The sequence below is a fragment of the Orycteropus afer genome, unplaced genomic scaffold, assembly GCF_000298275.1.
Source record: "Orycteropus afer afer isolate SDZICR_OR568_19922 unplaced genomic scaffold, OryAfe1.0 scaffold00015, whole genome shotgun sequence".
Lineage (NCBI taxonomy): Eukaryota > Metazoa > Chordata > Mammalia > Tubulidentata > Orycteropodidae > Orycteropus > Orycteropus afer.
The window spans coordinates 18,637,553-18,663,453 of NW_006921602.1; the positions used below are offsets into that span (position 1 = coordinate 18,637,553).

Below are 25,901 nucleotides of genomic sequence, written 5' to 3' on the forward strand. Positions count from 1 at the left end.
ATATATGGCAGTTATCAATTCTTAAGACTATTTTCAGTACATAGATTCAAATTTTTCCCAGTTGTTAAATCCCTTTTCCCTACAAAAGACAGAAGATTTACAGGAAGATAGCCAATATAAGAAATGCACAGACAACAATAATAAAATCCAGATATGGACTCAAAAGTTGAATTCTAACCTATCAGGGCATTCTCTTAAATTTAGGGTAAGGAGCAACATTCATATGACAACTCATAGATTTTTAATTTCAAAAAATCACCATGACGTTTTCAAAATAGGAAACAGTGTTGGCTAAAGCACTGGGCAATAAAGAGAAATTGAATCTTTTCATTGATAAAATGAAGAAGATAAAGTCTTTCAAAATCCAGGGGTCAAAAATTCCATTGAATTTAGATCATTGAAATAAAACGGTACAAACTGTATTTAATAACTTTTAAAGGAAGTGTCTTCAAGACTCAAGGTAAACATTTAGACCCATGAAAACATATTACTTGACACATGCACGCCATGGATGGAACAATCCAGAATGCAGCAATGGCCTGGCTACATGGCTCCTAGCCCCACTGGCAAAACCTCTTTTTAGACCTTTGTTCTGACTCCTTTCACATGGGCGTCCCTTCTGGCTTCTGCAACTGTTGAATTTGCTTCTGCAGCTGGTCCTTGTCTAGCTTCATCTTTGCTTCAAGAACTTGCCTCAGTGATCCTATGCTTTCATAGATGGCTGCAAACCCTTTAAGAAAAGGTAAATTCCACAAGAGTTAATACTGAAAAATACTGTGTCGAATTCTACAGCATATACTACTAATTAGGAGCTCTGGTAGCATAGTGCCTAAGGCACTTGACTGCTAACCAGAAGGCTGGCGGTTCAAACCCACCAGCCACTCAGAAGGAAGGTTGGGCAGTCTACTTCCATGGTGATACTGCCTCAAAAACCCAAGGAGGGTTTGCTATGAGTCAGATCTGACTTGATGGAAAACACAACAACAACATACTACTAATTGCTTCTACCAAAAATTATAACCAGATGCTATAACAACTGGGGTACAAATTTGATGAGGAATAGAATATTTATGTATGTTTCCCTACAGTTTACTTTTTAATTACAAAGGGCAAAACAGAATCATTACAATGGAGGAATTTTACCCAGACACCACCTTAAACAACCAAACAAAACTGGTATCACCAATACTGGAATAAACCAATATTATGTACCTGCTAATAAAATATCCAGAGAAGGACACAATATTACTTCTGTGGTATTTCTGTCCTAAACACATAGATCCAATCAAGAGGAAATAAGCAAACCCAAACTGAGGGACTGGCCCATAGTCTATAGAAATGCCACCATGAGTGAGGAATGATTGTAAGATAAAGGAGACTAAATAAAGAAACATGATATCTAAATGTGATGTGTAATTCAGATTAGATCCTAGACCAGGAAATGTTTGCTATGAAACAGTAGGTGAAAGTTGAATATTTAAAAATATTTCATCGATGTTACATTATACTATAATTATTTAAGAGAATGTCCTTATTCCTAGGATGTACATATTGAACTCATAAAGAGGTAGACATGGCTTCTGCAACTTACACCCAAACGATTCAGGGGAAAACAAACAAACAAACAAACAATATACATATAGGACAAGATTCCATCACTTGTCTATCAGTTTGTCATACTGTGGTACCTTACATGTTGCTGTGAGTCTGTAAGCTATGCCACCAATGTTTCAATACTAGTAGGGTCACCCATGGTGGACAGGTTTCAGAGGAGCTTCCAGATGAAGACAGACTGGGAAGAAGGGTGGGGCTATTCACTTCTGAAAAAACTGTCCACTGAAAACCTTATGAATAGCAGTGAAACACTGTCTGATATGTTGGACCTGACAGTGTTTTGTTCTGTTGTACACAGGATCACTGTGAGTTGGAGCTGAATTGACGGCATGAGATTAAGCAAATATGTCAAATGTTAACAATTAAGCTAGGTTATATATGTATTTTTTTTTTTTCACTATTCTTGAGTTTTCCTAAACTTGAAATTGTTTCAAAATTAAAAGTTAAAGAAAAAACTCCCCATCAAAAAGCAGTTCATATTATTCTGTATTCCTATTGTTGCTAAAATAAATTTTTTACAAGTCTCATTTTCATTAGCAAATTTAGAATTTCCTCTCAGAAAATTTTCTTTATGTGAAAGCTTATGAAAAAAACATATAAAAGTTACTTGCTAAAAATAATGTTCTTACCAACAGGGAAAGATACAACATAGTAATAAGTTAAAAACCAGGTTACCAATCAGATTACACAGTATGACCCTTTATCTGAAAAACTATGTATCTATATATTTTCTACATTACAGAAATATATGTATCAAAATGATTTCTGCATGACAGGAGTTATGTTTTTAAAAATATTCTGTGTTGTTTTGAATTTCTGCTAGGAAATATATTAGTTTTTAATAAGAAAAAAATAAATGCTTTTACTTTGTAAAAGGCTCATAAACATTTCTTATTATGGAGCTAAATGTTAACAATCTCAATGGTATGTTGAATACATAACAGGGAATTCATTCAGGAAATGATGCAAAGTTAAACATGGATGAAGTATTCAAATATCATATCCAAATGGCCCAAAAGACCAGGAAAGAGAATTCATGTTTATCTTCAGAGATTCTCTAATCCATAAATTTTAACTGTGGCTTATCTACTTCCATGGGTCGCTATGAGTGGGGTCTGACTTGAGGGAACATAACAACAACAACAACTTCCATATGACTTAAACAGAGTAATTCCACAGAGGAAAATTCATGGAATCATAGAACTGTGAGGGGCACAAAAAAAACCCAAACTCACTGCCATAGAGTTGCATCCAACTCATAGCGAACCCTCCTTGGATTTCTGAAGTGGTATCACTACAGAAGTAGATCGCCAATCTTCCTTCCAAGGAGTGGCTGGTGTGTTTGAACCGCCAGCCTTCTGGTTAGCAGTCAAATCCCTTAGGCATTATACCACTAGAGCTCCTTGTAAGGGGCTAGGTGATAAATTAAGTCCAACTTTTCACACTGCAAAACTGTCTTCTCTTCCTTGGCCAAGTTCAACCCATCTCCACTTCAATACTTTCAGTAACAAAAGAGCTCTCCAAGTCACAAAGCCAGTAGCCTCTTTTTGGGACATATTGTTTGTAAGATATTTCCATCTTTGGGTAACTTCCATTTATTGGTCCCACTTCAACATTTCTGAGCTCAGAGTGTAACTTTACTCCCTCCTTTAGATGACAGCACTTCAGATCTTGAAATCAGCTCTAACATTCCCCTCTATCCAACTGTGAATATAATGCGCCCTGGTGACTTCTGAGTAGGGGGAAATCATTCATTGCCAGGGAAGTATACAGCCAACAGTAGAAAAGAGGCCCTCAAAAGCCCTGCCAAGGTATATGCTTATTTCTAAGACATGCTGACCTTGGCTATGAATAAAAAAGAATTGGTAGATGGCACTAAAGAAAATGTACATGAGTTGCAAGTTGAGAAATTTTAATTTTGTTTGCCTTTCCCTTGTGGTGGACCTTCATGTAATTGGAACTGAAACAGCATTTTAATTCAATACACCATTCCTACTTAGAAAATCACCTAAGAACATCCCACTATTATTTACACTAGTCAGGTTCATAGATAGTTGAAGGTGGATACTAATTAGTAGATTTTTAAATCAAATAGAAACCAAACCATGTGAGTTGTTTTCTTTTTGACCCACCAGCATTAATTTCTGCTTTCATGTCCTTCATGGCCTCATTCATCTGTAACTCAAGCTTGCTGACTCGCCCATGCACCTTCTCTTCTTCCTGCTTTGTTCTCTGTACGTCTAGAGTCTTCTTTTGACTCTCTTCTATTTTGTCAAGTCTGGCAGACATCTGGTTGAGCTTCTTCTCCATGTCTCTCTCACTGGCTCCCTGAGTTCCATGAGAAGAATTGTACGTGGTTACTCAAAAAAAAAAAAAAATCTACACTATATTCGTATCAGCCAAAATATAATGTAACAACAATCTGCAGGGCACAGAGCCACGAAGGCTTCTAGCTGCCCACCCTGGTATCCATTCTCCCTAAACCCCAAGTTTTCACCTGGATACCAAGTTACTCATAATAAAAACTTTATTTTCCACTATCTCCTAAGCTTGGTGTGGCCATATAAGTTCTGCTAATGAGCTGTAAGAATAAGTATATGTGGCAGCTTCCAGGATATCTTAAAAGATAGCTGGGGCATACACTTGCCCATTCCTTCTTTCTTTTGTTTCTGGAATTTAGAGATAATGGCTGCAGTTTTAGCAGTTATCTTGAACTATAAAGACAAGTGTCACTCTGTAAGACTGGCAGAGAGTTAAGTCAGAACAAACCTGGTTGCTGAGGACTGACACACTACGGCCCTGAACTACCTACCTCCATATTTCCTTTATGTAAAAAACAAAGAAGCTTCTATTATATTAAAGCCATCATTATCCTGGAGTTTACTGTTAGTTATTAAACCAATCTATATCTAAAAATAAACAGTGATCCAAAGACCCAAATACCTAAATATGTGTTAATATAAATATAAGCAAATCATGGGAGCTCTGGTAGTATAGTGCCTAAGGCACCTGACTGCTAACCACTCCTCGGAAGGAAGACCGGGCAATCTACTTCCATAGTGATACTGCCTTGGAAACCCAAGGAGGGGTCATTATGAGTCAGGTCTGACTCAATGGCACATAACAACAAACAACAATAAGCAAATCATGCAGTAGACCCAATGAAAATGTAGGTGCATACTGAAAAGGAAATATTAAATATTTTCTTTCCTGTCCCACTGTGCTTGGTTTTTATGGGCCTTTGTGTCTGTGGGCAAGCCTTGGATGCCAGGACCGCAGAGAGCAGGATATAGATGTGCTATGACATTGCAAGACTCTCCTGCTGGTGCTCAGCTTGGTTCTGGGCCATCTGAGACAGACGGAGATGAAAGGTGGAAAAGAAAATGGAGGATTCTGTTAACACGTTGCACCTCCTACTGTGGCCATAATTTAATGGAAGGGTCTGGAGTGAGAAATCTATTTAACGTTAGGAAAAAGGAAAACCAGATCATGAAATTAATACAAACTAGGATGAATTTCATAATTGTTCATCTTACTTAAAAAATGTAGATGCTCAATTCATATCATTAAGATCTTGACTTAAATTAGTCTTGGCTGAAACTATTGAAATTTCTGTCTACCTAGCCTTTGTTAACCAAAACAAATTAAAGTGCTTCTATCTCTTTATAAATCAGTGTGAACCACAGGAATGGGTTTGGAGGGAAGAAAGAACTGAAAAGCTTTATGTGGTGCTAAATAAATTAGTGATAAATTGCTAGGTAATAGTCAAACACTGTAGGCCCCCCACTGAGTAATTTTAGTATTATATTGCAAAGCATCACTTACACTGTTTTCCTTAACAACCAAGGAAAGCTGATCAATTTTCTGTAAAAGTTCTTTTTCTATTCGTTCTTGTTCCTGTTGCAACCAATCCCGGGCAGATAAAATCTGGTTACTGAGTTCTTCAACTGTACCTTTAAATCTAAAAGAAAACAAATTAGATGTAAAAAAAACAAAAAAAAAACAATTTAATTACATCAAACAGCCTCAATCAGATCTTTGATAAATATGTCAGGATTAAACTCAGCTCAATCAGAATAAGGTGCTCACCTTTTCTTAGAATTGCACTTAGCACTAAGTTGGGGCATTTGGGGAATGGGAGGGAAGATACAGCAGAAAAGTACCTGATGATGCTTCCCATCTGTGAGAAGCTAAAGTACAGGCATAGAGATGACAGTGACACTGAGCCATGCCAGGAGCTAAGCTTTGCAGTTCATGAGGGTCCACAGTGCTCCCAGCTCAGAGGACACAGTATCCTGGCTTCCCTTCAAGGCTCTCTGCTCCTTTGCCTAGTCCTCCTTGTTATTTTTATCTCACAGGACTGGAACCTGGTCTCCTTTCTCTCTAATGTTCTCCAATTTGCTCTTCTCCCATACAGATATTTAAAAAACAAAAAAACTCACTGCCATCAAGTTGATTCTGACTCATAGCAACCCCTATTGGATTTCCAAGGTGGTAAATCTTTATGTAAGTAGATTGCCCCATCTTCCTTCCATGAGTGGCAAGTGGATTTGAACTGCCAACCTTCTGCTTAGCAACCAAATGCCTTAGGCACTGTACTACTTATTTTAAAATGAAAACAAAATTGAAGGAAAAGAAAAACACTTTCCCTCAGTCCTCCATTCCTGCTAGTCCTCTCCTTTCCAAATTCCTTAAAATAACAGTTCACATGTGCTACCTGCTCTAACTTTTTTATTATGAAATATAAAATAAGCACAAAAGAATATCTGTGATGTAAATATGCAATTTAAGGTATATATATGTATATATATAAAAAGAGCACCTATAGCAAAAGAACCACTAATTGTCTCGTAATACTCACTCTCATCTTTTTCCTTATTAAGAAGCCCTTCAGTGACTCTCAGAGACTACATTTCCCAACCTTCCTTGCAGCACTGTATGGCCATCTGAGTGGAAGTGATTCATGCAACTCCCTGGTCCCATCCTGAAAAACAAAGCTTCCTTCCTAGACTCATCGAAGTCTCAGCTGGCTGGGAAGGGGCAAAGACTATGCAGCAGTTTGAAAAACTGCATTGAGCCGTCAGTGTTGTCCCATCTGCTCTGGACCCCTCACCAATGAACTGCTATGTGAGAGCCACAGTACAGAAATTAGCCTGTACTGTAACTTACACGTCTATTTACCCATCAGCCGGGTTAAGACACAGAACACTGCCAATACCTTAGCAGCCTTAAGTGTGTACTTCTCAATTATATCCTCTTCCCCTTCAGAAGTAATACTAACCTGAATTTGCTATTCTTTATTGCTTTACTTTGTAGTCTAGATCCCAACACATTTTTCAGTGTTGCAATTTTTTTGTTGTTGTTGTTTTAATTCTGGTAAAAATACATATAACAAAACATCTGTCATTTCAACAGGTTTTTCATGTACAATTCAGTGATGTTAATGTTCATCATGCTATGCAACCATCATCACTATCTGCTTCTAAACTTTTCCATCAATCTTAACAGAAATGTGGTACCCCCTAAGTATTGCATATTTTGAACTTTACATAAGGGGAACAATACTACAGTGTGAGTTTTCTAAAACTTTTTTCATTCAACATTATAAGATTCATCCATGTTCATGTAGATAGCTACAGTTAATTTGTTTTCACAGTTGAATAATATTCCATTTTATGAATATACTATAATTCATCCATTCTTCTGTTGATATACAGTTGCTTTTCTTCCATCTTTGCTACTAAAAGTAATGCTGTTATTTTTAACAAAATACTGATATATGTATTTCCTGGTCCACATATACAAGAGTTGCTCTAGAGTAGGCACACATCCAACTTTATTAGACAACACTAAATTGTTTTCCAAAGTGTTTATTACTACTTCACACTTTGATAAGTAGTAAAAAAAAAAAGTTTTTTTCCAGCCTCCATTAATGCTGTTGAGAAATCAACATGGGTCTAATTTCTCTGTCTCTGCTTTAAAATCTTCTGTGCCAGGTTCAGCAGTTTGACTGATATATCTAAACTTCATTTTATTTATTTATTCTATTGGAATATGTTGAGTTCCTAAATCTAAATTTGTCTTGCATCAATTCTGGAAAATTCTCTGCCATCATGTCTTCAGAGATTGTATCTCCTCTATTCTCTCTATTCTGATTAGGCATGTTTTAGCCTTTCTCACTCTGTCTTCTTGTATTCAATTTCTTTTGTAGTATTGTCACAAGTACTATAATTTGGGCAGCTTAAAATAATACAATTTTTTTTTTCAGTCTCACTGTTGTGTAGGCCAGAAATCCAGGTGGCTCCATTGGGTTCTCCTCAGTGTAATCACAAGGCGCCAGCAGAGTTGTATTCCTTACTAGAGGCTCTGGGGATAATCCACTGCCAGCCTCATTCAAGTTGTTGCCCAAATTCAATTCCTTGCTGCGATAGAACTGAGCCCCCTATTTCCTTGTTGGCAGTTGATCAGAAGTCATTCTCAGCTTCTAAAGGTTGTCCACATTCCCTGGCTCATGGCCTCCTTCCTACTTTCAAAGCCAGCAATGGCATGTAGAGACCCCATGCTTTGAATCTTTCCTCTGCTTCCCTACTCTGCCTTACCTCTCTGATCTAAACTGGGAAAGGTTATCTGCTTTTAAGAGCTCATGTGATAAGACTAGGCCAACCCAGATAATCCAGAATACTCTCCCCATCCCAAGGTCCCTAATCTTAATCACATAAGCAAAGTCTCTTTCACCATGTAACATGACATATTCACAGACTAAGGGAATTAGAGTGTGAACACCTTTGGGCAGGGCATTATGCTACCTACCTGTTGTTGTTGTTATATACCGTCGAGTCGTACCCAACTCATAGTGACCCCTCCTTGGGTTTCCGAGGCAGTATCACTACGGAAGTAGATTGCCCCCATCTTCCTTCCGAGGAGTGGCTGGTGGGTGTGAACCACCAGCCTTCTGGTTAGCAGTCAAGTGCCTTAGGCACTATACTACCAGAGCTCCCATGCTACCTACCTATAGCTCTTAATCCTGCATGTTTTACAACTCTGTCTCTTAGTGCTTGATTTTCCTCTACCAGTTCACTAATCCTCTCTTCAGCTATTTACAATCTGTTGTTTAATCCATCTATTCAGCTTCTATTTTCAGTTACTGTATTTTTCTAAAAGTTGTATTTGGTTCTTTTTTGATTAGGCCTGGCTAATCTTTATAAGCTCCTTTTCTTTCCTCATACTTTCAGGACTGTGTGTACATACATATCTATCTATACACACACTTGTACACATATACATGTTTATTTTATCCAGTAATTCTATATCTGCAGTCTTCAGAGGTCTGATTCTGCTTTTTGTTATTTCTTCTGCCTCTGTCACTTATGTGGCTTATTTCTCTACATGGTTTGCAACTTTTGATTATACATTATGTCCCTTGGCATTTCATCTGTGGGAAGATTTGAAGACTAAGGATTTGGATTTGGTTCTACCAGTCACCTCAGCATGCTACGAAATCAAGTAAATTACTACAGTGTAGTAAATCACCTATTGTGGCTTTTCTAGCCATAAGTCTTTGTAAACTTCAAGGTGGAATTTGCCACGAACAACTGAGTAGTTCCTGATTGTTAAAGTTATCCACCTGAGGTATTTCTGTTGAGTGGCACAAAGTTCTCTCTCTCTCAGTGTATAGAATTCTGATGTTGGGATTGGTTAGTTTGGCTACCCTGCCTGGCTAAAAGGAGCCCTGCTAGAGGAAGGAGTCTCTCTGACTCCTGGCTGAGAAAGACATATTGCTGACAGAAACACATACTACTGAGAGAAACACACTCCTGAGAGACATGAGAGACACATGCTGCTAAGAGAGAGATGCAAGAGACACACACTACTGAGAGAGACACTGAGAGACATGTACTGCTGAGAGAGACACACACTGCTGAGAGAAACTGTCAGCAGAGAGATGGCAGGCTGAGAGAGACTGCACATGTTCCTGAACTTGAATTGTAGCCTGTTGCTTTCCTAATAAATCCCATAATCTGTGAGTTCTGTACAGCCACTGCAGTGAGTTATTGATCCCAGTAGAGAGGTAGTGGGTAATGTGGGAGGAATAGTTGGTATCAGGGTTTTGAAAGGGCTGGAGGGAGGCAGCATGTCTGGCCTCACAGAAATTGACCTTGGGCTACAGATGGTGATTCTGTCTTCCTCTTGTGGGGTTAGAGAAGGTCAGAAGATGGTGCCTCCCTGCCCCTTTGGCAATTACCCTTTGTGGTTTTCTTCAGATCACTTGGATAATGTGAATTCTGGCCCTAAATCCATATGAGGTCTGAATTATGGTCCTTGATTTCCAAGGAATATCTTTTACCCCTTCATCCAGAGCTAATATTTGGAAGGATTGGTTCCTAATGATCTCTTGTGGAATGGGCTTTTTCCTAGTTCATCCACCTGAAGTATTACCTTTTCCATCTCCATTCTGACCTTCTACCTTGCACAAGTCTAGGTCTTGTCTCCTGCTCTCTGTGAATATCCCTTGTGTCTAAACTTCTAGACTTTAAACCATAGGAAGAAAAATAAATGTGCTCATGTCTGTTGACATAGTAATCAGTCTCCTGGGAATATCTCCTAAGGATATAATTCACAGAAGAAAAACTACTAAAATGTTTATTTTCTTCCTGTGTGATAGAAGGAAGGAGATTGGTGTACTTGGCAAGCTTGTAGGATCTATGAGAAATGATGACATAACTCAATGATTATATAAATACAGACAACAAGGGGAAAGGAGACATGGTTTTCATAAGAGAATTCCTGTTTAATCAGTAACAACTCTGAAATGGCATTAAATAGGGAGGTAATGAAATGTAAGAGACACAAGAATGATTAATTTGAACTTTCCACAAGTCTCAAAGAAAGTTAAAGAGTTCTATAAGGAAGTCATTTTTAAAAAATATATTAAGTCAAATTTATACCTATATCCTTCTGGTTACTGGCTCTTCAATGGCAGGAAAATGCCAAGCTCATGTAGATTCATTAAAGGTGTCCTGACTTTGAGATTGAGCACAAAAGCAGCAGATGAGCTTCACTGTCAGCAAATACAACTTCGAGTGTCAAAATAATGGCTCAAGAAGACTAAATAAAGTATTACAATGAAATGTGCCAAGACTAGAGTTAGAAACAAAAAGGGAAGAACATGTTCAGCCTTTCTCAAGATCAAAGAACTAAAGAAAAAATTCAAGCCTCAAGTTGCAATACTGATGGATTCTATGGGCAAAAGACCTCTTTAAAGTGTTAAGTAACAAAGATACCATTTTGAAAACTAATGTGCTCCTGACCCAAGCCATAATATTTGCAATAGCCTCAAATGCATGTGAAAGCTAGACAATGAATAAGGAAGACCGAGTATGAATTGATGAATTTAAATTGTGGTGTTGGCAAAGAGTACTGAAAGTACCATAGTCTGCTAAGAAGAACAAACAAATCTGTCTTGGAAGAAGTGCAACCAGAATGCTCTTTAGAAGCAAGAATGGCCATCTTTAGTCTCTTGCACTTTGGTCATGCTATCAGAAGGGACCAGTCTCTGGAGAAGGATATTCTACTTGGTAGAAAAGGGAAGACCTTCCGTGAGATGGATTGATCAGTGGCTATAACGACTGTGAGGATGGCACAGGACTGGGCAGTGTTTCATTTTTTTATACATAGGGTTGCTATGAGTTGGAACTGACTTGACAGCACCTAACAACAACAACATGGGCAAAATATTGAACAACTCAGGAAGCATCAAAAGAAGATGGAAGGAGTACACTGACTCATTGTACCAAAAAGAATTGGTCAGCATTCAACCATTTCAGGAGGGAGTATATGATCAAGAACCAGTGGTACTGAAGGAAAAAGTCCAGGTTGCACTGAAGGCATTGGTGAAAAACTAGGCTCCTGGAATTGACAGAATACCCATTGAGATGTTTCAACAAATGGATGCAATGCTGAAAGTGCTCACTGTATATGCCAAAGAATTTGGAAGACAGTTACTCGACCAGCCAACTGGAAGAGATCCATATTTTTGCACATTTCAAAGAAAGCTGATCCAACAGAAAGCAGAAATTAATTAACTATATCATTACCACATGCAAGTAAAATTTTGCTGAAGATAATTCAAAAATAGTTACAGCACTACATCTACAGAAAACTGCGAGAAATTGAAGGTGGATTTACAAGAGGATATGGAACAAGGGATATCACTGCTAATGTCAGATGGATCTTGGCTGAAAGCAGAGAATACCAGAAATAGTTTACCTGTGTTTTATTGACTGTGCAAAGGCATTCAACTGTGTTTGTTGTTGTTGTTGTTTGCCATCGAGTTGAACCAGACTCATAGCGACCCTTCCTTGGGTTTCTAAGGCGGTATCACTATGGCAGTAGATTGCCTAACCTTCCTTCTGAGGAGTGGCTGGTGGCTTTGAACCGCCAGCCTTCTGGTTAGCAGTCAAGTGCCTTAGGCACTATGCTACCAGAGCTCCTATTCAACTGTGTGGATCACAACAAATTATGGATAACATTGTAAAGAATTAGAATTCCAAAACACTTAGTTGTACTCATGTGTAACCTGTACATAGATCAAGAGACAGTCATTTGAAAAACAAGGGGATAATGCATGGAAAGGTATGCATCAAGGTTGTTTCCTTTCACAATTCTTATTCTGAAGTGTATGAAGAAGAATGAAGCATCAGGATTGGAAGAAGACTCATTAACAACCTGAGATATGCAGACGCCACAACCTTGTTTGCTGATAATGAAGAGGACTTAAAGCAATTACTGATGAAGATCAAAAATTGCAGCCTTCAGTATGGATTACACTTCAACATAAAGAAAACAAAAACCCTTACAATTAGCCCAATAAGCAGTATCATGATAAACAGAGAAAATATTGCAGTTGTCAATTTTTACCTAGATCCACAATCAATACCCTAGAAGCAGTAATCAAGAAATCAAATGATGCATTGTATTGGGCAAGTCTGCTGCACAAAGGCTTCTTTAAAGTGTTAAAAAGCAAAGATATCAGTTTGAGGACTAACGTGGGCCTGAACCAAGATTTTCAATTGCCTCATATGCATGCAAAAGCTGAACAATGAATAAGGATGACCCAAGAAGAATTAAGCATTTAAATTATGTTATTGGCAAAGAATATTGAATATACCATGTTCTGCCCAAAGAACAAATAAATGTATTTTGGAAGAAGTACAGCCAGAATACATCTCGCTTCTAGCAAGGAAGGTAAGACTTCATCTCATATGCTTTGGACAGATCATTAGGAGGGACCAGTCCCTGGAGAAGGACATCATGCTTGGTAAAGTAAAGGGTCAGCAAAAAAGATGAAGACCCTCAATAAGATGGGCTGATACAGGGGCTGCAAACATAGCAATGATTGTGAGGGTGGCCAGTACCAGGCAGTATTTCATTCTGATGTACACACGGTCACTATGAGTTGGAACCATCTTGACAACACTTAATGACAAAAACATTATAATAAATTATAGTGTTCAGAAGGAAGGTTAGGCAATCTGCTTCCGTAGTGATACTGCCTCGGAAACACAAGGAGGGGTCGCTGTGAATCAGGTCCAACTCGATGGCACATAACAACAACTATTGTTAAAGAGCTCTGCTGGCATAGTGGCTATGGCATTTCACTGCTAACAAGAAGGTCGGTGGTTCGAACCTACCAGTCACTCCACAGAAGAAAGATGAAGGTATCCACTTCCGTAAAGATTTACAACCTTGGAAACCCAATGGGAATTGACCCAATAGCAGTTGGCATTTTTTTTTTTTTTTTAAACTATTGTTAGCTATAACTATTATGTGCCATCGAGTTGGACCGGACTCATAGTGACCCTTCCTTGGGTTTCCGAGGCGGTATCACTTTGGAAGTAGATTACCCAACCTTCCTTCTGAGGAGTGGCTGGTGGGTTTGAACTGCCAGCCTTCTGGTTAGCAGTCAAATGCCTTACGCACTATGCTGCCAGAGCTCCTTAGCTCTAACTAGCTCTCTCAAAATCATTCTAGCAGACTGTTCCCACTTAGACTAATACAACAAAATACCCCCCAATGATCTTACCATCTCCACTTCAGCCCTTGTGACCCATTTTCCAGCCACAACCAAGGACATTTTAAAAATAATACATAAATCTGATTATATCACCCTTTTTGCTTAAAATCCTCCAGTGGCTTCTTATTACCCTAAGAAAGGAAACAAAAAAGTCTTCAATGGGGCCCATAAGGCACTGCAAGCTGCCTGCCTCCTCTCCAGTCTCATCTCCCACCACTTCACCTGACTCTGTCCCAGCCACTCTAGCCATGTTTCACTTTCTTACACGCCATGTTCCTCCTGTCACAGGCTATTCCATTCTATATGTTCTCGCTTATTCTTTATCTAGTGAATCCTACTCATTCCTCAGATCTCACTTCAAACGTCCCTTCTCAGGAGGTTGCCACCACCAGCCTTTCAGAGCACCGCTGCATTCGTTTTCTATTGCTGCTGTGACAGATTACCAGAAACTTGCTGGCTTAAAGCAACATAATTTTATTCTCTTACAGTCCTGAAGGACAGAAGTCTGAAATCAGTTGCAGTGGACTAAAGTCAAGGTGTCGGCAAGGCTGGTTCCTTCTGAAGGCTCTAGAAGAGAATCCATTTCTTTGCCTTTTTCAGCTTTTCCTGCATTCCTTGGCTCTTGGACCTTTCTTTCATTTTCAAAGTATATCACTCTAATCTCTGCTGTCATCATATAGCATTCTCTCCGACTCTGACCCTTTTCTTTCTCACTGATAAGGACCCTTATAATTACACAGGGATGACCCAGATAATCCAGGATCATATCTCCATCTTAAGATCATTAATCACATCTGCAAACTTTCTTTTGCCATATAATGTAACATATTCCCAAACTCTGGAGATTAGGATGTAGAGATCTTTGGAGGAACCTTTGTTCATTCTACCACAATTGTGTACCTTTCCTTGAAAGCACTTATCACAGTTGGTAATAACACGTTATATACTTATTTGAGTCACTATCTAATGAAGGTCTGTCAACTCCCTAGACTATGAACTCCATAAAGGTAAGAACAGAATCATTGCTGGGGCCTTAGCACCTGGGCCAGTGCTCAATAAATGTGTGCTGCATGAATTGATGGATTATTATCCAACCACTAAAAACAACAATAATGAAGGTAAAGTGCCAATATGCTCCATGGAAACTTCTCCTTTTAATATCCGATATGGTTTTTACTTTGTGCAACAAATAAAAACCAAGAAGAAAAAAAATTACAGTAATGGACAAGCTCATACAGAGGTTCAACCCACAAAATTTAAAAAAATAAATTATTACTGACTTAGTATCCAAAAGCTGAAGTTGGTGGTTACTGTCTCTGTGGGACATCTTCAGTTTGGTGCTTTGCTCCGATATTGACAAGTCCACTCTGTTCAAAAGCTGAGAAATCTGGAAAACAAACCTCTCTTGTAAAAATCACATCTAAATTCTTCATATGTCATTTCAGAAAACATTTAGTAAGTTACATTCTAGTCAATAGCATAAAGATTCAATCTAACTTAATGAATCTATTTATGATTTTGCCTCATGTTTCCACCACCATCTTCTTTTATACATACCCTTTAAAAATCAAGACCAGTAGCACTGCCAAAATATCAGGATCACTACTTCTACCAGCCATAAAATATTGTTATTTTGACCTTGGAATCTCTACCATCATTGTGGCTGCTAGTCACAGAGAACAGAATTCTTCTTGCTTACAAAATCCATCAACATCCCAGATTTACCTCAGTATCAAGTCATGTCACAGGAAATACAATTTGTGGACTATATATCCCTCCCTCTGTTTTCTGTCATTACCCACATATTTCCCTTTTCTTTTTACTAAAAGGTAAAAACATGTCCTGTGTGAAATGTCTACATTGTCTGCAAAAATTATGATGTTCAAGGTTCCTTACTTAATGATTCATAGAATAAGTATTTGTCAGATCCAAAAAGAAGAATGTCTCTTTTGATGGATTGTATGTGTATTTTACTTGGCTTGGCCATCAGGAAGCTCAAAATTTCCTTAGCCTTGATTTTCTGATGTAATAATACTGACCTTACTCATTAAAAAAAAATAGTAGACTTCTTTTATTCTTTTTCTGAAAAATGGTTTTATGATATCTATGTTTTTTACATAAGTAGCTGCAGAATCTTTATTGGAGATAGTTAGGATATAAATATTTTTGACGCAATACATCGCCTCTAATTTACTAGAATGTTGTTGTGATCAGTTGCCACTGAGTCAGTCGATTTTGACTTATGGCGACCCCACGTGTCCAGAGTAGAACTGCTCCACAGGATTCTCAAGGCTGTGATCTTTCAGGAGCAGACTGCCATACCTGTCTCCTGAAGTGCCTCTGGGTGGGTTCAAATCACCAACCTTTTGGCTAGTAGTTGAGCACTTCACTGTTTGTGCCACCAAGGAATAGTCTCTCTTTAAATGAAGTATAGTAAGTTGGGCAGATTCTGTGGGAAAAAGTTCTAAAGACAGGCCCTTTATGGCAAAGAGAAACTTGTAAGTGGCTATAAAACAAGTTGTAAAGTGCCAATGGTTTGGTTTTGTGAAATTAATCCATAAATTTCAAGAAGCTCTGTTGGCGTAGTGCCTAAGGCACTTGACTGCTAACCAGAAGGCTGGCAGTTCAAACCCACCAGCCACTCCTCGGAAGGAAGGTTGGGCAATCTACTTCCATAGTGATACCACCTCGGAAATCCAAGGAGAGGTCTCTATGAGTTGGGTCAGACTCGACGGCACATAACAACAACAACCTACCTTCTAGTTTTGTCCTGATTTTGTCCCACATAAAGACTACGTGTTGAGGTAACACATAAGATGGGTCCCAGAGATGATAAGTATTTCCTGAACCAAAAATTGGTACAAGTGGCATGTAATAGAATGTTGATCACTTATTGTGCAAGAGGTTGTGTTGAAGATATAATTGACAATTTTTGGAATATATTAACTGTTAAAGAATAAAAGGAAAGAATCATTAGAAGTAGCACTGTATCAAAAAAAAAAAAAAAAATCTTGCAAGTATAGTTGTCATACTCCAGAAATAGAGGGAAAGAAGAAGTAAAGAAAAGAGATGCTTTTGATTTGCAAAAACCCATGCTGGCTGCTCCAGCAGGTTTCTCCTGTAAGAAATAATCAACATCATATTTTTTTTAGCGAAGAACAAATTACTGCTTTGAAAATGCCACCTGAAGCAGGCCATACCTGTCCCTCTGCATCTTTAATCTTCGTTTCCAAAATCAGTTTGGCAGCTTGCTGTTCCTTGTTCAAGTGCTGAAGCCCCTCATAGGTTGTTTTGTGCTCTGCAGAGAGTCTGGCTATGCTGGCATCACATCTGTCCAGACAACCACCAACGTGAATTCTTATTAAAGTTTAAAAACATGCACCAAAACTTTCTTATACACTATAAAATGCCCCCCACTAAAAGAAACTGCACTATCAAGCATTCTTTTTAAGAGGTTTCAATGTATTCAGAGAACTGCCCTCATTATGGTTTTTAAGTTAAACCACAGGGACAGAGCTTAATAAGACTAGAGATGTACCATCAAAATATCAAAGGCTTTATAATGCTCACCAAAGCAAAACTGTATATGCAATGGAATTCCAATTACATAAAGCATATATAGTGTGTTGGATGTGGTCTGTTGCCCTTCAGTACCACCTGCACCCTATCAAGTTCCAGGTCTCTGTGGATTTTGGAGGCAACTTCTACTACATTTGAAAGCACTACTCCAAACCTTAAGGAGTTCTGATGGTGTAGTGGGTAAGGCATTTGGTTGCTAACCAGGTCTGTGGTTCAAACCCAGCAGATGCTCTACAGGAAGAAGATGAGGCAATATGCTTCAGTAAAGATTTATAGCCTTTGAAACTCAGTGGGGGTCACTATGAGTTGAAATTGATTTGATGGCAGTGGGTTTGGTTTGGCTACTTGAAACCTTACATTGAATAACCTATAGGGTTGTATGCTCTGAGTGGGGCCCAGAGTAAGGGAAGGTTCTGCAGCTGACCCCAGCTGCACTCCTTGGGTCTTACAACTTAGCAGATCCAATGGTGCTCAAAGAATCTATTGCAGATAAGCTGTGTATCAAGCCTCTGTCAAACCTTGAGAAGGGAGTCATCAAATTCCTCTTTTGTGAGTAGCTACTAATTTACTATGGGTTGTAGTAGAGACTGAATGCTTAAGCATGAAACATTAAGTGACTATGCAGTCTGAGCAATCCATTATGAACGCAAAGCCATAAAGTTGGGCATGAGAGCAGCATTCCATCTTTTAGAGGATGGGTTATACAGAGGCCAGCTTGAGGGGTTTCTAAAGGCACAAGTTACATGAGCCCAGACTCCTGTGGCATCTACTCTTGCTATTGTGCCAGCTCTCCTTCAGTTCACACCTATGATCTCATGAGGAGTTCTCAATGACCTATTGATTGAGGAAGGAAATCAGGCCTGAATTACACATGGTCCGAGCCAACATACTGGTGCCATCTGGAAGAAGACTGCTGAAGCTTATAGGCTTCAGGGGTAGCCCTAAAGCAAAATAAGGAAGGGAAACCTTCAGAGGTGGTAGAATTTTCAACAATATACCTTGGGGTTCTTTTTGCCTAGAAGAAGAGAAAGCCAGACATTCATGGGAAGTTGGCTAATGGCCAAAGACTTAGGGAAAAAAATTTGGATGACTGGTGAAAAAGGTCAGATATCTATAAATAAATAAATCACTCCAAGATTACTGAGCACTTGTGCTCTTTATGAATGCTCAGCAAAGAGTATTCACTGCAGAGGAGACTCCTGATAATGTGAACAAGATGTCACATCTGCTGTATGTCAGTCACCTCTTTCCAACCACCCCCATATCAAATTGCCATGGCAGCAGACTCAATACAATGGACTTCCTTTTACCAAGGCTGATCGGGCTACCATGACTGCTGAGTGCTGAGTGTTAATGTCAAAGCAAAACTAAGCTCCCACTCAATGTGGCACCATGCCCAGATAGACCAGGTCACCACTTGTACCAATTTGATTGTGTTGAACCCCTTCCATTATGGAGGAAGCAACATTCCTTGCCTCAGCACATTTTCCACAATCACATTTATGGACTTCCCAAATAATATCTTATTCACCATAGTGATATCCCTCACAATATTGCTTATCATCAAGAAATTAATTTTACATCCAAAGAAGTAAGACAATGAACAAATAGTTATGGGATTCACTGTTCTCACTATGTACTCTATTATCCAGAAGCACTGTACTGATAAAATGGTGGAATAGCCTATTAAGAACTCAGATATGGGGCTTCAAGGTGACACAACACACCATAGGTGTGGAACATTGTCCTATACGATATACCATATGCTCCGTGAAGACACCAAAATACGGTGATATTTTCTTCCATAGTCAGAAACACAGTCCCACAAATCAAGGAGTGGCTACTCTCACTATTATCCCTAATAATCCATTTATAAAATATTTGCTTCCTTGCAATTTTGAATGCTGCTGCCTTCAAGGGGTTAATGCTGTCACCAGGGCTCAACAATGATTCCAATGAACTAGAAGTTTTGACTGCCACATAGCCACTTTGGGCTCTGCAGAGTACTGAACCAACAGGTAAAAAGGGCAGGGGTGACTGAATATGATTATTAAGGGGAAACAGAGATGCTGCTCCTCACTGAGGACAAAAAAGCATTTATGAAATTCTCTTAGTACTTACATGCCAAGCAGTGAAAGTTAAAGTAAGGCTATGGTAAGCCAATACACATAGGACTTCCATGGCTCAGACCCTTCAGGAATGAAGGTTTGAGTCACTCTACCATATACTGAAACCCCACAAACAACTGAGGTTTTCACTAAGTATGAGACATGGAGTGGGTAGCAGAAGAAAGAAGTTATACTTATCAACTCTGGCCCCATAGTTGTCAAGGATTTCATTTTACTTGGATCCACAATCAGTGCCTATGAAAGCAGTCAAGAAATCAAACAGTGTATTGCACTGGGCAAATCTGCTGCAAAAGACCTCTTTAAAGTGGTAAAGAACAAAGATGTCATTTTGAAGACCAAGGTGTGCCTGACCCAAGCCATGGTATTTTCAGTAGCCTCATATGCATGTCAAAGCTGGACAATGAATAAGGAAGACTGAAGAAGAATTGATGCACTTGAGTTGTGGTGTTGGCAAAGAATATTGAAAGTACCACAGACTGCTAGAATAACAAATAAATCTGTCTTGGAAGTCCAGTTGGGAGTACTTGGGGTGGTTGTAGGAAGTAAACTCCTCACAAACAAGGCTGGCCAGATTTTGTCTCTCGTACTTTGGTCTTGTTATCAGAAGAAACCACTCTCTAGGGAAAGATATTATGCTTGGTAAAGTAGAGCGTCAGCCAAAAAGGGAAAGACCCTCAAGGAGATGGATTGAGTAGCTGTAATGATAGGCTCGAGCATGGCAACAGTTCTGAGGATGGCACAGGACTGGGCAGCGTTTTGTTCTGTTGACATGGGGGCATTTTGAGTCGGAACTGACTTGATGGCACCTAACAACAACAACAACAATATATTGATGGTGGTTAAACTTGTTAATTTAATCTTTATATCCAGGATATCAATGAGGATTTGTGAATGAACAGAAAAGGAATAAACTTCTAATAGAGATGGAACCAATGACTCATAGACTGGAGAATCTTATTTTTTGCAAAAAGATGGGTCTTCATTTGGACAAAGGATAGTTGCATAATGTTTTCGGTTATTTGGCTGAATGAATATGGGTGGAAGGGTATGCATGGATGTACACCCCCACCTATATCATAGGTTCTGATGCTCAGAAACTAGACTGTCCAGACTTCCTTACCAGCAGAGTTCTCACTTACATTCCACCTTAAGAGGCACTTATATAAGAGTTGGAAGGCAGATGAGAAGGAGAAGCCCTTTTTCTCCCCTGGCAGCAGTGGGCAAACATATGGACAGACTATATAGATGTGAAGTCCATAGTCATTTCAAGGCACACTTCTGCGGATCACTTACATCAGGAGCTAAGATTATCAATGGTTCTTTTCTGTGGTTCTTGCACTTTCTATTTTCTTGAAGCCAGTGTAGGTTTTCTTACCTCTGCTCCCCAAAATCTTCCAATGGTTTTGCAAATTCTAGTTTTTTGTATCAAAGCCCTTCCTGTTATAATATGTAGAGTGGTTTCTATTTCCCTTGATACATACAGTCATTAGAAGTTTATAAGAAAACATATAAAATATTAACCAATTATCTCTGGATCACAGATGGTTTTTATTTTCTTTTTCATATTTTTTTCTGTACTGTACACCTCTTCTATAATAAGTATTCTAATTTTATAGTCGGATAAAACCCTCAAAATATTTTGATTAAAAGCCATAAAAATATTTATTACAGATTTATAGAATAGTCAGTGTTACCATCTCTGCCCAAGCCCCTGATGACACAGAAATGAGACTAGAGAACAAGAAGCCAGACTGGAGAGTGTGGGATAGAATCTGTTCATGAAAGTGAGGTCAAGTATACCCAGTAGAAGTCAAGAAGCTATAGTTGAAATCCCCCGAGAATTCAGCCGATAAATATTAATAGAGTTCCTACCTGTGTGTCAGATACTATTATACAAAATGGGGATATAGCAGGAATATGTTCTCTCCAATACACACACTACTGTCTAGAGATTTAAAAAGCATACTTACACTAACACTATCAAAATGTTATTCAGCTTACACATATATTTTTCTGTTATTTATGGGAATTGCATTTGACATCTTGTTCTGGTTCTTTTCCCTACTGATTCAGACAAATGAGCTCAGAAGATTGTTTGGGGACTAGTTGAACAAGTCATTATAAATACACTCAGAGAAGAGCAAGCCTATGGCCAGTTATGCTTTCAGTAAATCAGCAGTCTACAGTCTAAATCCACTGGGGATGTGTTCCTTAAGATATGTACCTGTACTGAGATGGACTGAACACTGAAACAGTTTATGAACTGTTCCCTAAATGATTTAGATACTGAAAAGAATCTTACCTTCTAAATTACATTGAATATTTACAATCAATTAGCAAAAAAAAAAAAAAAAAAAAAACATTATTGACAAAGTTTAAATTAAATCTCTTCAAAAGCAAGAGAAAATGAAATACTGGTCTGTAATATTTAAGTCATAAATAAAGATTAGAGAGCATATCAATGTTTGGTAGGCTTTGTTACAAGCTAGAATTTTTAACTAATTCATTAATTACTTTGTGTTAAAGTATTGCAAACTGAAAACACTACCTGGTTAAACATGGCAAATTGAACACATATCCTTATTTTGACTTCCTCTTGTAAACCTACCAAGATGTTAGAAGATGAATAAAAAAGTTATAAACTCACAAGGACAAAAAAAGAACAGGAGAAAATGGAGAGCAGATGGATCTTAGAAAAGACAAAGCAAAACATATGTTTTGCTATAGCTGGTGCTGTAGACCTGCTGGGGCTCTGTATCCAAAAATCAGTTGAAACAAACTAAGTGTCATTTCTCACAGGGCAATAGGGACAAGAACTAACTCCACACCTGGCAGAAGACAGTAGCCAGGGTAACTAAAACCAGAGACTTGCATGGGGCCCCACCATCTATGGAAAGAAGGTGAAAAAAACAAAAATAGCCTGGGATAAAATGACCTTAAAGATATATTTAATATAATCAAATAAATCAAAGATAAATTAATATCCATTAAGAGAACTCTAAATTATTAAGCAAAAACAGGCAGAGAAGAAAGAAGAAGTGGTTAAGAGGAAAAAATTTAAGAAATCCTAAAAATAAATGGCATAGTGTCTTACTAAACTCAACAAACGCTAGACTGAATATGGTTGAAGACAAAACCAGTGAATTAGAAGACAGCAGCAAGGAGTTCACCCAGAATGCAGCACAGACACAGAGATTAAAAACATTTTTTTAAAAAACTAAAAACATGGAGGACTAGTAGAGAATCACTAACATAGGTCAAAGAGAAGTTTGAACAGAAAGAAACAGATAGAATGGCAGAGAAGCAATATTTGAAAGTGAAAATGGCCAAAAATTTTCTAAAACTGAAGAAAGACATGAGTTTCAAGTGTTCGATGAATAAAAATGGGATAAATGAAAATAAATAGAGCATAATGAAATTCATATGATCAATGACAAAGATAAACCTTAAAGGCTAGCAGAAACTAAAGACAGATAACCTACCAGAGACTGACTAAAGACTGACAGCAGACAACAGATAACAGAAAACAATAAAGAAATATCTTCCAAGTATTGTGGAAAAAAAATAACTTACCACCTAAGAATAAGGACAAGCTAATGACCCTGAAGAGTGGTATCAGCAAAATGGCAGAGTTAGAAGCTCCATACTCCCATACCCTTACAGAAATATCAAGCAAGTAGAAACAGTCGGAAATAACTTTGATAGAACTCTGGAAAAGAGTCAAAAGGTTTACAGCAACCAAGTGAATGCTGACTCAAGAAAACAACAATTTGAAAATGTTAAGAAAGTGTCCTGGCTTTTTTACTTGCCCACACCTCATCCTCTTCCTGGCTCAGTGAATGGCTTGAAGATAGCAGCCCACGTTCCCAGTGTGGAATGCTGGACCCCAGTTACAGAGGAAGCAAAGAAGACTTGAGTGAAAAATTACTGAGTTTCTTTGTTCTAAATTGTTGGGAGATGTGACAGTTATGGTTGTGCATCAATTTGCTGGGCCATAATTCTCAGTCGTTTAGCAGTTATGCTGTCGTCACTCCCCATGATGAAATCTGCTGTGAGCAGCCAATCAGTTGAAAAAGAGTTTCTTCAGCGATGTGGCCTACTTCAAATACAGATGGACATCCTGGCAAATATCTCTGGCTTTTTGCTTGAAATCTTGCATCTAGTTCATCATCCTCTGGATCTGAATCAGTGTCCTGCCATATTTCCTGCCACTCATGGGATTATTGCCTTTGTAACCTGTAAGCCTGCCATTTTACCAGCCAGTCTTGGATTCATCAGCCTCTGAAGCCAGCAGCCTACTGTACTGCCTACTGATCTTAGGTTTGTCAGTACCTGAAGCGGCATGATTCTGGATAAGCTTCCACACTGATGTTTAACCCATGGACTTGGGACTTTCCAGCCTCTACAACAGTGTGAGCTATTTCCTTGAGATAAATCTCTCTCTCTCTCTCTCTCTCTCCATACACACACACACACACACACACTTTACTGGTTTTGCTCCTCTAGAGAATTCAGCCTATGATAGGTGCCTATCTAAAAGATTAAAGAGGGCCCCTATCTTCATTTCATCCGTCTTAGGACTCACACAAAGCAGAGAAGCTGCATGCATGGCTTGGACACTGTAAGATGAATGATCAACCCGTAATTGGCTTGTGCAAAAGAGTGCAATTGAGACAAACAGTAGACTACCTTACCTACATAGTGATAGGCAAAGCTGGTATGCAAGTTTCTTTGGAATATTAGTGCTTTCAAAAGCACTCATGTATGAGAACATGAAGAAAGCCACACATATGTCTAGCATACCACATATGCTCCGAAAAGACCAAATAACGCTAAATATTCACCTTGGACAGATCTCTAGACTCAATGTAAGCCTAGCTAAGTGTTGAAGAAATACCCCAGCACAGAGATAATCTCCAAAAATGGGGAGAGTATTTTTTTTAATTTCTGATTTTTGGGCTTTTTCTTTTCATCTCATAGCACTGAAGGAACTCTCTGTCAAAATAGACTTCAGTGACCACACACATGACCAGGAAAAAAATCTATGCAGAAATAGTTTGGAAGAGCCACTGGACTACAACAAGCCTCCAACAATAAAAAAAAAAAAAAAAAATCATCAAATCCCAAAGAAGATCAAGAGCCTGATTTCTAGAGTTACCACATTATTATAACATTCAAATGTCCAGTTGCCAACAAAAAAAAATCACAAGGCAAACCAAGAAACAGGAAAGACCAGTACATTCAAAAAAGCAAAATAAAGCAACAGAAATAGTCACTGAGGAAGTCCAGATAATGGACTTACTAGATAAAGATTTTAAATAACTGTCTTAAATATGTTCAAAGACCTAAATGAAAACATTGACAAAGAACTAAAGGAAATTAGGAAAACAATGTACAACCAAAAACACAATTTCAATAAAGAAATACAAATTTTTTAAAGGAACGCAATAGAAATTCTAAAGCTGAGAAATATAATAACTGAAATGAAAAAATCATTAGAGGGTATTAACAGCAAATTTGAGCAAGCAGAAGAAAGACTTTGAAGTTGAGAAAATTTAAATTATTGAGCCTGAAGATAAGAAAGCAAAAAGAATGAAGAAGTTAATAGAGCCAAAGGGACATAAAGGACACCAGTAAGTGTACCAATGTACCAATATAAACATCACAGGAATCACAGAAAGAGAAGAGAAAGGGGAAGAGAGAATATTTTAAGAAATAATTGCAGAAATCTTCCCAAATTTGATAAAGACATTAATCTCACAGCTAAGATATTCAACAAACTCCAAACTCAAAACAAACCCAAAGAGATCAACACCATAGCACATCATAATCAAACTCACAAAAACCATACAGAGAATCTTGCAAGTAGCAAGAGAGAACAGAATCTTCACATACAAGGTATCCTGAATAAGATTATCAGTCTATTTTTCACCAGAAACCACTGAAGTCAGAAAGCAATGTGATCAGATACACACACACACACACACACACACAAAGTGGTCAAAGGAAAAAGAAACGAAACTATCAACTAAGAATTCTATATTTGGCAAAACTGCCCTTTAAAAATGAGGGTAAAATTAAGACTTTTCCACATAAACTAAAGCTGAAGGAATTTGTTATCACTAAATCTGCCCTACAAGAAATGCCAAAGGGAGTCCTTCAAGCAAAAATGAAAAGACATCATCCCCAAGGTTAACTTTCAGCCAAACAATGTTGTTGTCGTTAGAGCCACCGAGTCAGCTCCAACTCATAGTGAGCCTGTCTACAACAGAATGAACCACTGCACAGTCCTGTACCATCCTCACGATCCTGGCTATTCTTGATTCAATTGTTGCAGCCACTGTGCCAATCCATCTCATTAGGGTCTTCCCCTTTTTCAATGCCACTCTACTTTACCAAGCATGATGTCATTATCCATGAAGGGGTTCTTGTTTTTTTTAAAAAATTGTGATTTGGGTAAAGGTTTACAGAGCAAATTTATTTTCCATACAGTGGTTCACATATAC

The 25,901-nt window shown here is 38.3% G+C and overlaps 1 protein-coding gene across 1 annotated transcript in view; it reads right to left on the minus strand.

The window, feature by feature from the left end:
- Positions 1–602: 602 nt before the first annotated feature.
- The window catches only part of FAM81A (family with sequence similarity 81 member A), a 73,740-nt gene continuing 48,441 nt past the window's right edge, over positions 603–25,901 (minus strand). The window contains exons 4-8 of the mRNA XM_007958342.2: positions 16,888–17,017; positions 14,968–15,074; positions 5,440–5,575; positions 3,747–3,942; positions 603–730 (exon numbers count right to left, since the gene is read on the minus strand). Of these exons, the coding sequence (XP_007956533.1) occupies positions 603–730; positions 3,747–3,942; positions 5,440–5,575; positions 14,968–15,074; positions 16,888–17,017 (697 nt within the window). The remainder of the gene's footprint in view (positions 731–3,746; positions 3,943–5,439; positions 5,576–14,967; positions 15,075–16,887; positions 17,018–25,901) is intronic.